General features: G+C 45.9%; 1 protein-coding gene across 1 annotated transcript in view; it reads left to right on the forward strand.

The window, feature by feature from the left end:
* Positions 1-12,653, forward strand: part of Ascc2 (activating signal cointegrator 1 complex subunit 2) — a 47,632-nt gene that overhangs the window by 13,189 nt on the left and 21,790 nt on the right. The window contains exons 5-8 of the mRNA XM_051165390.1: positions 1,587-1,716; positions 8,217-8,284; positions 10,204-10,314; positions 11,632-11,744. Coding sequence (XP_051021347.1) covers positions 1,587-1,716; positions 8,217-8,284; positions 10,204-10,314; positions 11,632-11,744 — 422 coding nt within the window. The remainder of the gene's footprint in view (positions 1-1,586; positions 1,717-8,216; positions 8,285-10,203; positions 10,315-11,631; positions 11,745-12,653) is intronic.

Genomic DNA, 12,653 nt, shown 5'->3' on the forward strand with positions numbered 1-12,653 from the left:
AGCCAAGGCTACACAGAGAAACCCTGTCTCGGAAAACCAAAAAAAAAAAAAAAAATTGGATCTTGGGTTGAGGTGTACTTTGGTCATACAGTGCTTGCCTACTCTGCACAAGGTCCTGCTTGGGTTTGGTCCCTGACACTACAGTGAAAAAGGATCTTGTTTTATTTGCTTCTTTGTTTGGAGACAGGATCTCCACGTGTAGGCCAGACTGACCAATTCACCAGCATCCTGTCTCAGCATCCGAGTATTTTCATATATGTATGTGTGTATGTGTGTGTGTGCGTGCACAGGGTGCGGACATGTGTTTATTGGGGTTTTTCTTTCTTTCTTTCTTTCTTTCTTTTTTTTTTAAGGCGTGCGCCACCCCCGCCCAGCTGTGCACATGTTTTTTAACGTATATGTATGCCATACATATCTGTATAAGCCCTTGGATGTCAAAAGAGGGCATCAGATCTCTTGGAACTGGAGTTACAGGAAGTTGTGAGCTACCATCTCAGTACTGAAAACCGAACCAAGGCCTCTGTAAGAGCAACAAGTGCTTCTGCTGTGCCACCCCTCATTACTCATTTTTACAGGCATTCACCAACTCAGTGGGTCTTTTTTTTTTTTTTAAGATTTATTTATCTAATACGTAAACAGTGTTCTGCCTGCATATGTGTCTGCCCACCAGAAGAGGGCATCAGATCTCATTATAGATGATTATGAGCCACCATATGGTTGCTGGGAATTGAACTCAGGACCTCTGGAAAAGCAGACAGTACTCTTAATCTCTGAGCCATCTCTCCAGCCTGGGTCTTATTTTTTTTTTTCTGTGTATGTGTTTTTGTTTTTGTTGTTGTTGTTTTGGTGTTTTTCAAGATAGGATTTCTCTGTGTAGCTTTTGCTGTCCTAGACTCCCTCTTTAGACCAGGCTGGCCTCGAACTCAGATCCACCTGCCTCTCCTTCCCTGAGTGCTGGGATTACAGGCGTGCTTATTTTTTGTTTTGTTTTGTTTTTTGAGACAAAGTTTCTCTGTGTAGCCTTGGTTGTCCTGGACTCACTTTGTAGACCAGGCTTGGCCTCAAACTCACAGAGATCTGCCTGCCTCTGCCTCCCGAGTGCTGAGATTAAAGGCGTGCACCACCACCGCCTGGCTGCGTGCTTAATTTTTAAGCTACATTTTCCTTATAATTAAGTTTCAAATATATGCATGTACTTGAGTGAAAGTTTCATGTACACAGAACACTGACTCCACGTCCCCCTCACAGCACTTGTCTACTTACCAGTGTTGTGTCAATCTAGTTTAACCTGAGTTTCCTTATCTTCCTGAAGTGATTTTATGTAATCCCAGACACTGTGCTGATTTACCCCTAACTGCTTAAAAACAGCCCCTCAGCCGACTCTTTCAAGGTGTGTTTCTGTTTACATGAAAATGCAGAGTCACCATAATTCTAGGTCCTCTCATGAAAGCTCAGGCGTGTATACAGCAGGGGCATGCTGCCATTAGCTGTCCCTGGCGGATGAGCAGCAGGGTGGCCTCTCAGGAGTTTGCTGTTGCAGTGTCTGCGTGCTCAGCCTCCGTCCTCTCTCTGTGCTTTCCCTTTAGGATCACTTCATTTCCCCATCTGCGTTTGGAGAAATCCTCTACAATAATTTCCTCTTTGACATCCCAAAGATCCTGGACCTCTGTGTGCTCTTCGGCAAAGGCAACGCACCATTGCTCCAGAAAATGATAGGTAAGTAGGGTGTGGGACCCTGGGTGCGAGGGATGGCCCCATGCCAAGCCAGAGGCCACAAATGTCTGTGCTTAGGCAGCACAGGAGGGTTAGGGGCAAGTGGTCCTGGGAAATAACTTCACAGATGTAGTACACACACACACACACACACACACACACACACACAGATGTAAATACATAGTATACACATAGATGCCTCAACTCTGAAATAAACAATTGAGGACTCAAGGCAAAAGCAAAATAGTATCCAGGCGTGGTGGCCCACGCCTTTAATCCCAGCACTCGGGAGGCAGAGGCAGGCGGATCTCTGTGAGTTTGAGGCCAAGCCTGGTCTACAAAGCAGGTCCAGGACAGCCAAGGCTACACAGAGAAACCTTGTCTTGAAAAACCAAAAAAAGGAAAAAAGAAAAACAGTGTGCCAGATAGTGTCTCAAGAATCTGCAAGTCTTGCTGGGTGGTGCATAGCTACAACCCCAGCACTCAGGAGGTTGAGGTAAGAGGGTTGTGCCTTTGAGGCCAGCTTGGTAGCACACACCTTTAATCCTAGCACTCGGGAGGCAGAGGCAGGTGTATCGCTGTGAGTTCGAGGCCAGCCTGGTCTACAGAGTGAGTCCAGGACAGCCAAGGCTACACAGAGAAACCCTGTCTTGAAAAACAAAAACAAAAACAAAACAAAACAAAAAAACCAAAACAAACCCAAAACCGAAACAGGCAACTATCCTTTGGGATAGTCCTCTCTCTCCCTCCCTTCTTTTCTCTCCTAACAGAATTTATATACATATGTGTATATACTAAACTTTGTAAGTACTTTGTAAGTACATAAAATAAATATCAATAGTGTGTGTGTGTGTGTGTGTGTGTGTGTGTGTGTGTGTGTGTGTGTGTGTGTGTATGAAGCTGCATATGAAATTCTAAATTTTACATATAACTATATAAATATGTAACTGGGTTTTGGGAGTTTGTGTTTGTTTTTGAAACAGTTTCTCTTAGTAGCTCTGTCTTTCCTGGAACTTACTCTGTAGGCCAGGCTGGCCTCAGCTAGGCAAGTAAACAACTTTTTTTTTTTTTTTAGACAGGGTTTCTCTGTGTAGCCTTGCCTGTCCTGGAACTCACTCTGTAGATGAGGCTGGCCTTGAACTAGCAGCAATACACATGCTTCTGCCTCCCTGAATACAGGTGTGTGCTATCCTGCCTGGCATACAGGCAAGTACTATTAACAGAGCTGCACATGCGGCCTACAGATAGAGTGAAGAGACAGGAAAACTATTAGTAGATACTTACAAGTGTCTATATTTATTGTTTACTTCAGGTCATTTCTCTCTATATTTTTAATACATTAAATCATAATATGTATGATTTTTTTTTTGAGATAGGGTTTCTCTGTGTAGCCTTGGCTGTCCTGGACTCGCTTTGTAGACCAGACTGACCTTGAATTCACAGAGATCAGCCTGTCTCTGCTTCCCAAGTGCTGGGATTACAGGCACACCCAACTCTCTGGCTTCTTGTTTGAGTCTAATTATTGCCTGAGTATGGGTTAATCTTGTTTATTTTACAATTCACTATAGAGGGTGGGGTGAGTGAGCCACAGAACATATAGTAAGTTAGGGAAACAGTTACCAGGCCAGTCTGGTTACAGCGGAAAGTTTCAAGAGCAGCAGCAGGAGCCAGGGAAAGACTCCATTCTGCTTTCTAAGGAGGGGTACTGCCCAGTGGTGAAAATGACAGGCTGTCCATTCAACTCCCATCTTCTATCCAACTCCCTTTTTGGGTCTATCAGCTTCACCAAGTCTCTCTAAGCCTCAATTTTAGAGAAAGGAAAGGCTGGGGTCTGCCTCCTCTGCACGAGTGTGGGCTTCAGTAGGAAAAAGGGAACAGCACACGTCACTGCGGGCCTGGCAGGACACAGGCACTTGGTGAGTCTGAGCTCTTACTGTGATGAGGCTGGGGAGCCTCTAGGAGGTTGGAGCAGGGTGGTGAGCCATCTGGTGACAAGGTTAATCTATTAAGGCAGCATGCATGTAGGGAAGGTGGAAGCGGAGGCACTTGGAAAGCAGGCACATCTCTTATCTGTTCTGGAGAAAACAGGGACAGAGAATAGTGCAGAAAAAATGGGCTTCAGGACTTTGTGGTGTGCACTGTGAGTTAGATGCACGGGCACCCTTGAGTGTGTTGGTACAGATTGCTGCAAGGAGCTGCAGGGAGATGAAGTATCAAAGACAGACCAAGAATGTTCTGTCTTTAAAAAAAAAAAAAAAACTATATAAAAAAAGAAAAAGAATGTTCTGTCTGCTGCCCACTGGCTCCTATAAGAATCAGATGAAGGGTGGATTTCATAGATTTTGAGAGTTGTTTCCTTTTTGTTTGAATTTTTAAAGTACATTTCAAAATTTTATTTTGTGTGAGAGTAGGATCTATCCTTCCACTAAGTGGATCCTGGAGATTAAAGTTTTGGTTGTGAGCCTAGCCTTTAACAGCTGAGCCATCTCTCCAGCCCTGGAGATTAAATTTAAATTAAGGTCAGTAAGCATGGTGAAAGGTCCATTTACCTGCTGAGCCATTTTGCTGACTGTCTTAGTTAGATTTCCATTGTTTGATACACACCCTGACCAAAAGTAACTTGGGGAGGCAAGAATTTACTCAGCTTACAGTTCCATACCACAAACTGGAGCCGTCAAGGCAGAGACTGACACAGAAGCCACAGAGGAGTGCTGCTCACTGGCTTGCTCTCCATTTTGCATTCAGCTGCCTCCTTACACCATCCAGGACCGCCTGCCAGGGCATGTCCCATGGGGTTGCCTACATACAGGCCAGTGTGCTGGTGGCATTTTCTCAGTTTTGTGTCTAGTTGACGTAAAACTAGCCCGTACACTATGCTTTTTTGATGTGTGTTTGGTCTTTCGAGACAGGGATTCTCTGTAGCCTTGGCTGTCCTGGAACTCTCTTTGTAGACCTGGCTGGCCTCAAACTCACAGAGATTAAAGGTTTATGTACCACCACACCCAGCCAGCCTTTTTTTTTTTAAAAAAAACTAATGATATGAAGCCCAAGCTGAAACTTCTAACCTGCTCTGTCTTACACGTGTGCATAGACTATAGATGTGAGCCACCATGCCTGGCTTTTCTTTTGTTTTTTTTTTTTTTTTTTTTTTGGGGGGGGGGTGTTGTTTTGTTCTGGAACAGGGTCTTATTATGTAGCTCAGAGTAGCCTCAAAGTTGCTACCATAGCCCAAGCTGGCCTTGGAGACTGACTCCTCTTGCCTCCGCCTCCCAAATGCTTGGCTATTAGGTGTACACAACAGGTTCCACGTACTTTTTTTTTTTTTTAAGATTTATTTATTTATTACATACACAGTGTTCTGCCTGCATGCACACCAGAAGAGGGCACCAGATCTCATGATAGATGGTTGTGAGCCACCATGCGGTTGATGGGAATTGAACTCAGGACCTCTGGAAGAGCAGACGGTGCTCCTAACCGCTAAGCCATCTCTCCAGCCCCAGCTCCACCTACTTTTAAACTATTCTCAGACCACCAGGTTGAGGGTTCTAAACTCACTTATTAGGGAGAAAAGAATCTTAGTTTTGTCTCCTAGAAGGTGGTTGATACAAAAAAGGTACAGACCTGGAACGTGGGGGGCGGGGGCCAAATGGAGAGGATCCTACAGAGACTCCTTGTTTCTAACAGAGACTTTCTTTCTCTCAGAGCAGCTATCTTTTCAGACCTTAAGTAGAAGGCACAATGCAGCCTCCCACTTTGAATACCAGAAAGCCTCCTGGGCAAAGTGATTGCTTATAAGTAGACTGCCCTGTGGACACAAGCACAATCCTTACTCTCTCCTTTTTAATAAACTGGAGGGGTACCATTGGGTATCAGCAATCAGCTTCTGAAAGCAGAGCTCATCAGTCAGTCTCTCTCAAGCTTTTTGCACATCAGGAGAAAATGAGGTCAAGAGTCCTTCATAGGTTGGTGATTTGTGTGTGGGTGTCTCATGCTCACCCTGGCTTGTGAGGAAGAGGGCGCTCAGAAGACGCCACTGCTTGTTCCTTACCTCTGTACTATTTCTTAAGATAAATTGATTTACCATAAGATAACAATCATTTTTCAACTTTTTTTTGTTTTTCCGAGACAGGGTCTCTCTGTGTTAGCCTTGGCTATCCTGGACTTGCTTTGTAGACCAGGCTGGCCTTGAACTCACAGCAATCTGCCTGCCTCTGCTTTCCGAGTGCTGGGATTAAAGGTGTGCACCACCATGCCTGGCTTATTTTTCAACTTTTATTTATATTTTACATGTGTTTGGGTGTGTGCCTTGTCTGCATGTATGTGTGCACATGTGCATGCAGTGCCTGCAGAGGCCAGAAGAGGCCATCAGGTCCCTCGCACTAGAGTTACATACAAGTGGTAGTTAGACACCACAAGGGTCCTAAGACTCCAACCTAGAGCCTCCAGAAGAGCAGTCAGTGCTCTTAACCACTGAGCCATCTCTCCAGCCCCAAGATGTATTTTGCCACACATATAACTATTCACCACGTGTGCATGATGCCCATGGAGGCCAGAGAGGGTAGCAGGTCCCCTGGAACTGAAGTTACAGATGAGTATGAGCCACCATGTAAGTCCTGGAACTGAGCCTCACCTCCAAGAACAGCAAGTGCTCTTAACTGCTGAGCCATCTCTCTGGCCGTGTGTGTGTGTGTGTGTGTGTGTGTGTGTGTGTGTGTGTGTGTGTGTGTGTGTGTGTGTGTGTGTGTGTGATGTGTGTGTGTGGTGTGTGTGTGTGTGGGGTGTGTGTGTGTGTGTGTGTGTGTGTGGTGTGTGTGTGTGTGTTTTGGGTTTATGTTGTAACTGTTTTGGTTTTTTTTTTTTTTTTTTTTTTTTTAAATCAAAAGCCAGAGTGATCTTCATTGTTATTGGAATCAGATAAAGTAGAAGAAAAGAGACTCTGAAGACCCCAAGCATAGATTGTGAAATTTGAGTTTTCTTGCTGGGTGTGGTGGCAACACCTTTAATCCCAGCATTCCGTAGGCAGAGGTAGGCAGATCTCTGTGAGTTCCAGGCCAGCCTGGTCTACAAAGTGAGTACAAGACAGCCAGGGCTGCTACACAGAGAAACCTTGTCTTGGAAAAAAAAAGAGAGAGAAAGAAGTTGGAGTTATTTTGATGCTTGAAAAAAAAAAATCTTGGGGGCTAGAGAGATGGCTTATAGGTTCAGAGCTCTGGCTACTCTTCCAAAGGCCCCGAGTTCAATTCCCAGAGACTACCTGGTGGCTCACAACCACCTATAATGAGATCTGGTTTCCTTTTCTGGCATGCAGGTGTACATGCAGATAGATCACTCATATGTCTTAAACAAATAAATAAATACATCTCTTTTTGGTTTTTCAAGACAGGGCTTCTCTGTGGAGCCTTGGCTGCCCTAGACTCGCTTTGTAGACCAGGCTGGCCTCGAACTCACAGCTATCCGCCTGCCTCTGCCACCATGGCCCGGGGAGTGCCTATGTCAGAAGTACTGCCTAGAGAAAGTGACACATGTCTTATGGTGGGGTGAGCTCTGGGAGATCGTTTCAGGCAGAAGAAAGGGACAGGCTTGTTGTCTGAGGTTAAGGATGACTCTAATTAGACCTCTAAGGGAGGACTCTAGTGCAGGGAGTGGAAGCAGGCTGCTCTAGGGTGCCAGCAGCGGCTAGATTTCTCAGGGCTTTTTGTATCACAGTCAGGAGTTGAGTCTTGCCCTGGAAGATCAGGACGAGAGGAGCCGCGGAAGAGACAAACTGAGGCGTTGCAGACTCTAAAGGCGTTGGCGCCTTTCGTTATCATGTTCCCTGTTCTTCCTCCCTCACCATTTAGACAGAGAAACCCTGGTTCCATCCAACTACCATACGCTCTAAGCAGGCACATGCAGCAGCAGTAGAGAGTGGTAAACATCAGACAGAGATGGACCTCATCGGAACTCAGCAAGCACAGCCGTGAGCCAAGTCCATCTTGGGGCATCGCTCCTGCCTCCTGTTTGCAGGACCATGCACAGAGATGGTAGCCTGTTCAAAAGCAAAGATTTCCTCCTTGTGTCTCCTCACACTTTTTTGAGGTGTGGCCTGGCAAGAGTCATGAGTTATTGTAGGGCTATTGAATAAAGGAGTCATAGTTCCTAATTTTCCGGCACAGTGCAACTCCCATTTCCACAGTTAGTGCTGTCGTAGGAGTCCGGGGCCCAAGTTTGCTCACTCTCTGAGAACATCAGGACTAGCTGGTTTGACCGGCTGCTCTGTTTTACATAGTTCAGAGGAACTTAAAAAGTTAAATTGTACTGAGTGACTTCCTTTCCCAGCCCGGGGAAGTTTCTCTATGAGGACAAACCTCAGTAGCAGCTGGGTCTGAGACAAGACTCATTTGATCCACCCACGGGCAGGTTAGGAAAGGCAGAAAGGTCACAGAGCTGACAACCTGTTTGAATATGTCCTCTCCACCCCTGCTGACCTCTCCCCACTTCTTCCCTTTCTCTTCTCTTTTTAGGAAACATATTTACCCAGCAGCCAAGTTACTATAATGATCTGGACGAAACCATCCCCACCATACTTCAGGTACCATCTCTTACCCCTGCCTGGGGCAGCGCAGGCTGGGTAGTGGGAGACAAGGCTTTGGCCTTTTCTTGAGGAACCTGGGAGAAGTGTTTGTTTTCCATGCCGCTTCCAGACTCATTTTGAAGTGTGGCACAGTGGTGGAGCATTTAACTAACACCTGCAAAGCCCTGGATCCCATCCTCAGCAGGAGGCGCGGGGTGGGGTGGGGGGGTGCGGAGAGGGAACAGGAGGAGGAGGGAGGAGAAAGAGGACTCACCTCCCAGACTGTGTCTTTGTCCTATCCTTGGCTATATGCCTTTTAATTTACCTTTTGCCCTTTTTGAACAAGACTGAAGTCTAAAGACTATCTGATGCTCACATGAAGGGGTTTGGTTTTCATTTTGTGTCATTTTCCAACGGCTGTATGCCTCCAAAATTACTCCTATCAGAGACCTACACTTCTCAGACAGGAACTGTGAAGGCTTATAAAACCATTTCATGAAAGAATAATGTGTATTGTAGAAAATATGAGGAAGTTAAAAAACTGAAAGGAGCTGGACCTGGTGGCTCATTCTTGTAATCCCAGCTCTTGGGGTCTAAGGCAGGTGATTGTCTTGAGTTCCAGGCCAGCCAAGGCTACATAGTGAAACCTTGTCTCAAAAATTATTTATTTATTTTTGGTTTCGTTTGAGTTTTTTGTTTTGTTTGTTTTGCGGGGTGTGTGTGTGTGTGTGTGTGTGTGTGTTGTTTTTGAATTTTTTGGTTTTGGTTTTTTGGGTTTTTTGGACATAGGGTTTCTCAGTGTAGCTCTAGCTATCCTGGAACCTGGAACTCACTCTGTAGACCAGACTGGCCTTGAACTCAGAGAGATCCACCTGCCTCTGCCTCTTGAATGCTGAGATTAAAGGTGTATGCCAACATGCCTGGCTTCAAAAATAAAATTTTAATTACAAAAATCAAGGTAATATATGCCTTGGGTAGATGGCTTAGTAGGTAAAGGTGCCTGCCACCTAGCCTGAGGACCTGATTTTGACCCCTAGGGCCCACTTAGTAGAAGGAGATAATGGGCTCCCACAAGTTGTCCCCTGACTTTTGCACACATGCCTCTACACACACACACACACACACACACACACACACACACACACACACACACACACACACACCCCACTACCAATTCTGTCTTGCTGGGTTTTATGGCAGGTTCTGTATTCAACTCTGTTCATTTGTCTTTGCTTTAACAAAGCTCAACAATGACTGAAAGAGATGGTGCACGTCTGTACTTTCTGCCCTTGGGAAGTAGAGACATGAGGATAATGATTCAAGGTTGTCATCCTGTCTACACAGTGAGAGCAAAGGCATCCTGACCAACATGCGACCCTGTTCAAAACAAAACAATAAACAAACTACATATGTTTATATACACACATATGTAAAAATGATCCTATACATGGTCATCTACAAAGGGATCTGAACATCTTTTAAATATTGCTGAAGGTGTTTCTCAGATATTTGCTGAATCTATCCAGTCAAATTATAGATGCAGGATTCTTGGGGGTTTTATTTTATATGCATGCTGTATGTGTGGTTACTAAAGATGGAACTCAGGGTCTTGTTGAGACAGAGTTTCACTATGGCCTAGAACAGGCTATCTAGACCAGGCTGCTTTTGAACTCATAGAGATTCACCCACCTCTGCCTTCTGAGTGCTGGGATTAAAGTACTACACTCGGCCTGGAATTTACATGTACTTACATGTACTTGGCCTGAGCTGCACCGTCAGCCCTATACAGTTTACATTTAATTCTGTCCACCAACTCATTGGATGCTCTGTCCCTAGGTTCCAAGGCAGTTCCTGGGTCACCTGTCCTAGTTGTGGGGTGGGAGTCTCAGGTGCTTCCTCAACAGGATGTGGAAGAGAGCCCTTTTTGCTTTTCTTAGGTCTTCAACAATATCCTCCAGCACTGTGGCTTGCAAGGGGATGGGACCAGCACCACACCCCAGAAACTCGGGGAAAAGAGTCGATTGACCCCCAGTGACATGCCTCTCCTGGTAAGTTTGCCCCTCAGCCCAGCTTCTTTTGGCTGGGAACCTTCAGTCAAACCCTGCTTGCTGTGGGGCTGAGAAGATAGCCAGTACTACGGGGCACAGCAGTCTCTTCCCCTCCTCTGACTTTGTCCTTTGATTTAACCTGTGTTTCCACCTGTCCTGTGGGTTAAGAGGCTTTTCAGCACATTTTGTTCCTCCCTGGGCAACCTTTATAGAGCACAGGAAGAGAAATGGGGTCTGGTCTTTAGTTAGTTCTGCTCAGCAGGCTCACTCCTTTAGCCAGCCATTAATTCCATGAGTGTATTCTGAGGGATCCCTAGCATATGCGGGGTCCAGTGCTGAGCCTGGGGGTAAAGCAGCAAGCAGGAGCAGACATGGCGCATCTCCTAGCACTTAGAACTTTAGTGAAGATGACATACAGAAAGCAAACATTTTTGTTTGTTTGTTTTTTCAAGACAGGGTTTCTCTGTGTCACCCTGGCTGTCCTGAACTCTCTTTGTAGACCAGGCTGGCCTGGAACTCACAGAGATCTGCCTGCCTCTGCCTCCCTAGTGCTGGCATTAAAGGCAACAAGCAAACATTTTTGTTTGTTTGTTTTTTTCAAGACAGGGTTTCTCTGTGTCACCCTAGCTGTCCTGAACTCTCTTTGTAGACTAGGCTGGCCTGGAACTCACAGAGATCTGCCTGCCTCTGCCTCCCTAATGCTGGCATTAAAGGCATGTGCCACCACACCCAGCCCTCAGAAAGTGAACATTTAAGAAGCTTGGGTCCTGTGCTGATCACTACAAACAGCTGGGATGAGGCAATTGTGAGCCACCATCTTTGCATTTGCCATCTGCTGAGAACATATCCATTAAGCAAGTGTTCCAGAGGCATATAGGCCAGGAGCTATGGGAGCAAGTCCTCTTAGCTCTCTGAGCCCGTTTCCTTATCTGTAGCATGGAGACCCCAGGAGCCACCCATCCTGCTCCTTCAAGTTGTCGTGAAAGCAAAGGGTAGACTTGCTGCTCCTATCTGCACCAGGCTGGGTGATCTCTCTCTGCGCCCAGTGTTCAGATTCAGAGTTCATTTTCCTACCGAGTAGAAGAGAGACTATCTGAGTTACAGGTGACCTCACCCATCACTGACATGGGCCTCTAAGCTGCAATGGCAAGCTCTAAGACTTAGGATGATTAGGTGGTGGCAGGTTACCCTCTCAGAGATGGACCGCCCTGTAGCTCTCAATCATCTTCCAGCCTGCTGGGGACTCTGACTTTGCCAGTTATGATCCAGGCTCTCTGCGGGGCTAGAGAGAATAACACTGTCTTTTCTTGACAACAGGAATTAAAGGACATTGTTCTCTACCTGTGTGATACCTCTACCACACTCTGGGCCTTTCTGGACATCTTCCCTTTGGCTTGCCAAACCTTGCAGAAACATGACTTTTGTTACAGGTACAGTGGCATTTCTGGTTAAAGTAAGGGCTCTGATCCATGTATCACTCCAATACATATTGATTTGGTCCTTAGAATATACCAGACTGGGGCTGGAGAAATGGCCCAGTGGTTAAGAGTACTGGCCAGTCTTTCAGAGGACCTGGGTTCAATTCACATGACAGACAGCTCATGGTTGTCTGTAACCTCAGCTCCAGGGGACCTGACACTCTCACTCAGACATACATGCAGGCAAAACACCAGTGCATGTACAATTAAAATAAGTAAATCATTTAAAAAAATAATATACCAGTCCATCTTCCAGCCTGGGGAAACACAATGAAGAACGTAGATCAAATGTCTGCTGAGAGGAGCCCTCCCACTTTTCGCTAAGAATAGGATTAGGGATGAGGGAAAAAACAAAAAACAAACAAATAATGCTGGGCTGTGGTAGCACATGCCTTTAATCCCAGCACTTGGGAGGCAGAGGCAGGTGGATTGCTGTGAGTTAGAGGTCAGCGTGATCTACAGAGTGAGTCCAGGACAGCCAAGGCTTCACAGAGAGACACTGTCTGGAAAAACCAATCAATCAGACAAACAAACAAAAACCAACCCCACAGCTTCAAATCTACCTTGTTTGTTTTGTGTACCTTATAGTGGGACTGTAAGAGCTTATTGTAAGATCAGTGAGAGCTGGTGTAATGAGGAGACAGCAGAGATGTTCCTTCTTTGTGGCAGGGGTGTGTAGAAAGAGAGTGACTCCTAAAAACAGCTTAGAGTGATGAGCAGGAAGCCTGACACGCTGGCTGCTCCTGCCATCCCAGCTCCACAGAAGGCTTAGGCAAGAGGGTCACCCGAGTCTAGTCAACATCACTAGACCTGCCCTCAGAATGTAAGACCAAGAAGGATCAGAATGTTCAAGACAGAAAG

This window comes from Acomys russatus, chromosome 22 (genome assembly GCF_903995435.1).
Source record: "Acomys russatus chromosome 22, mAcoRus1.1, whole genome shotgun sequence".
Classification (NCBI taxonomy): Eukaryota; Metazoa; Chordata; class Mammalia; order Rodentia; family Muridae; genus Acomys; species Acomys russatus.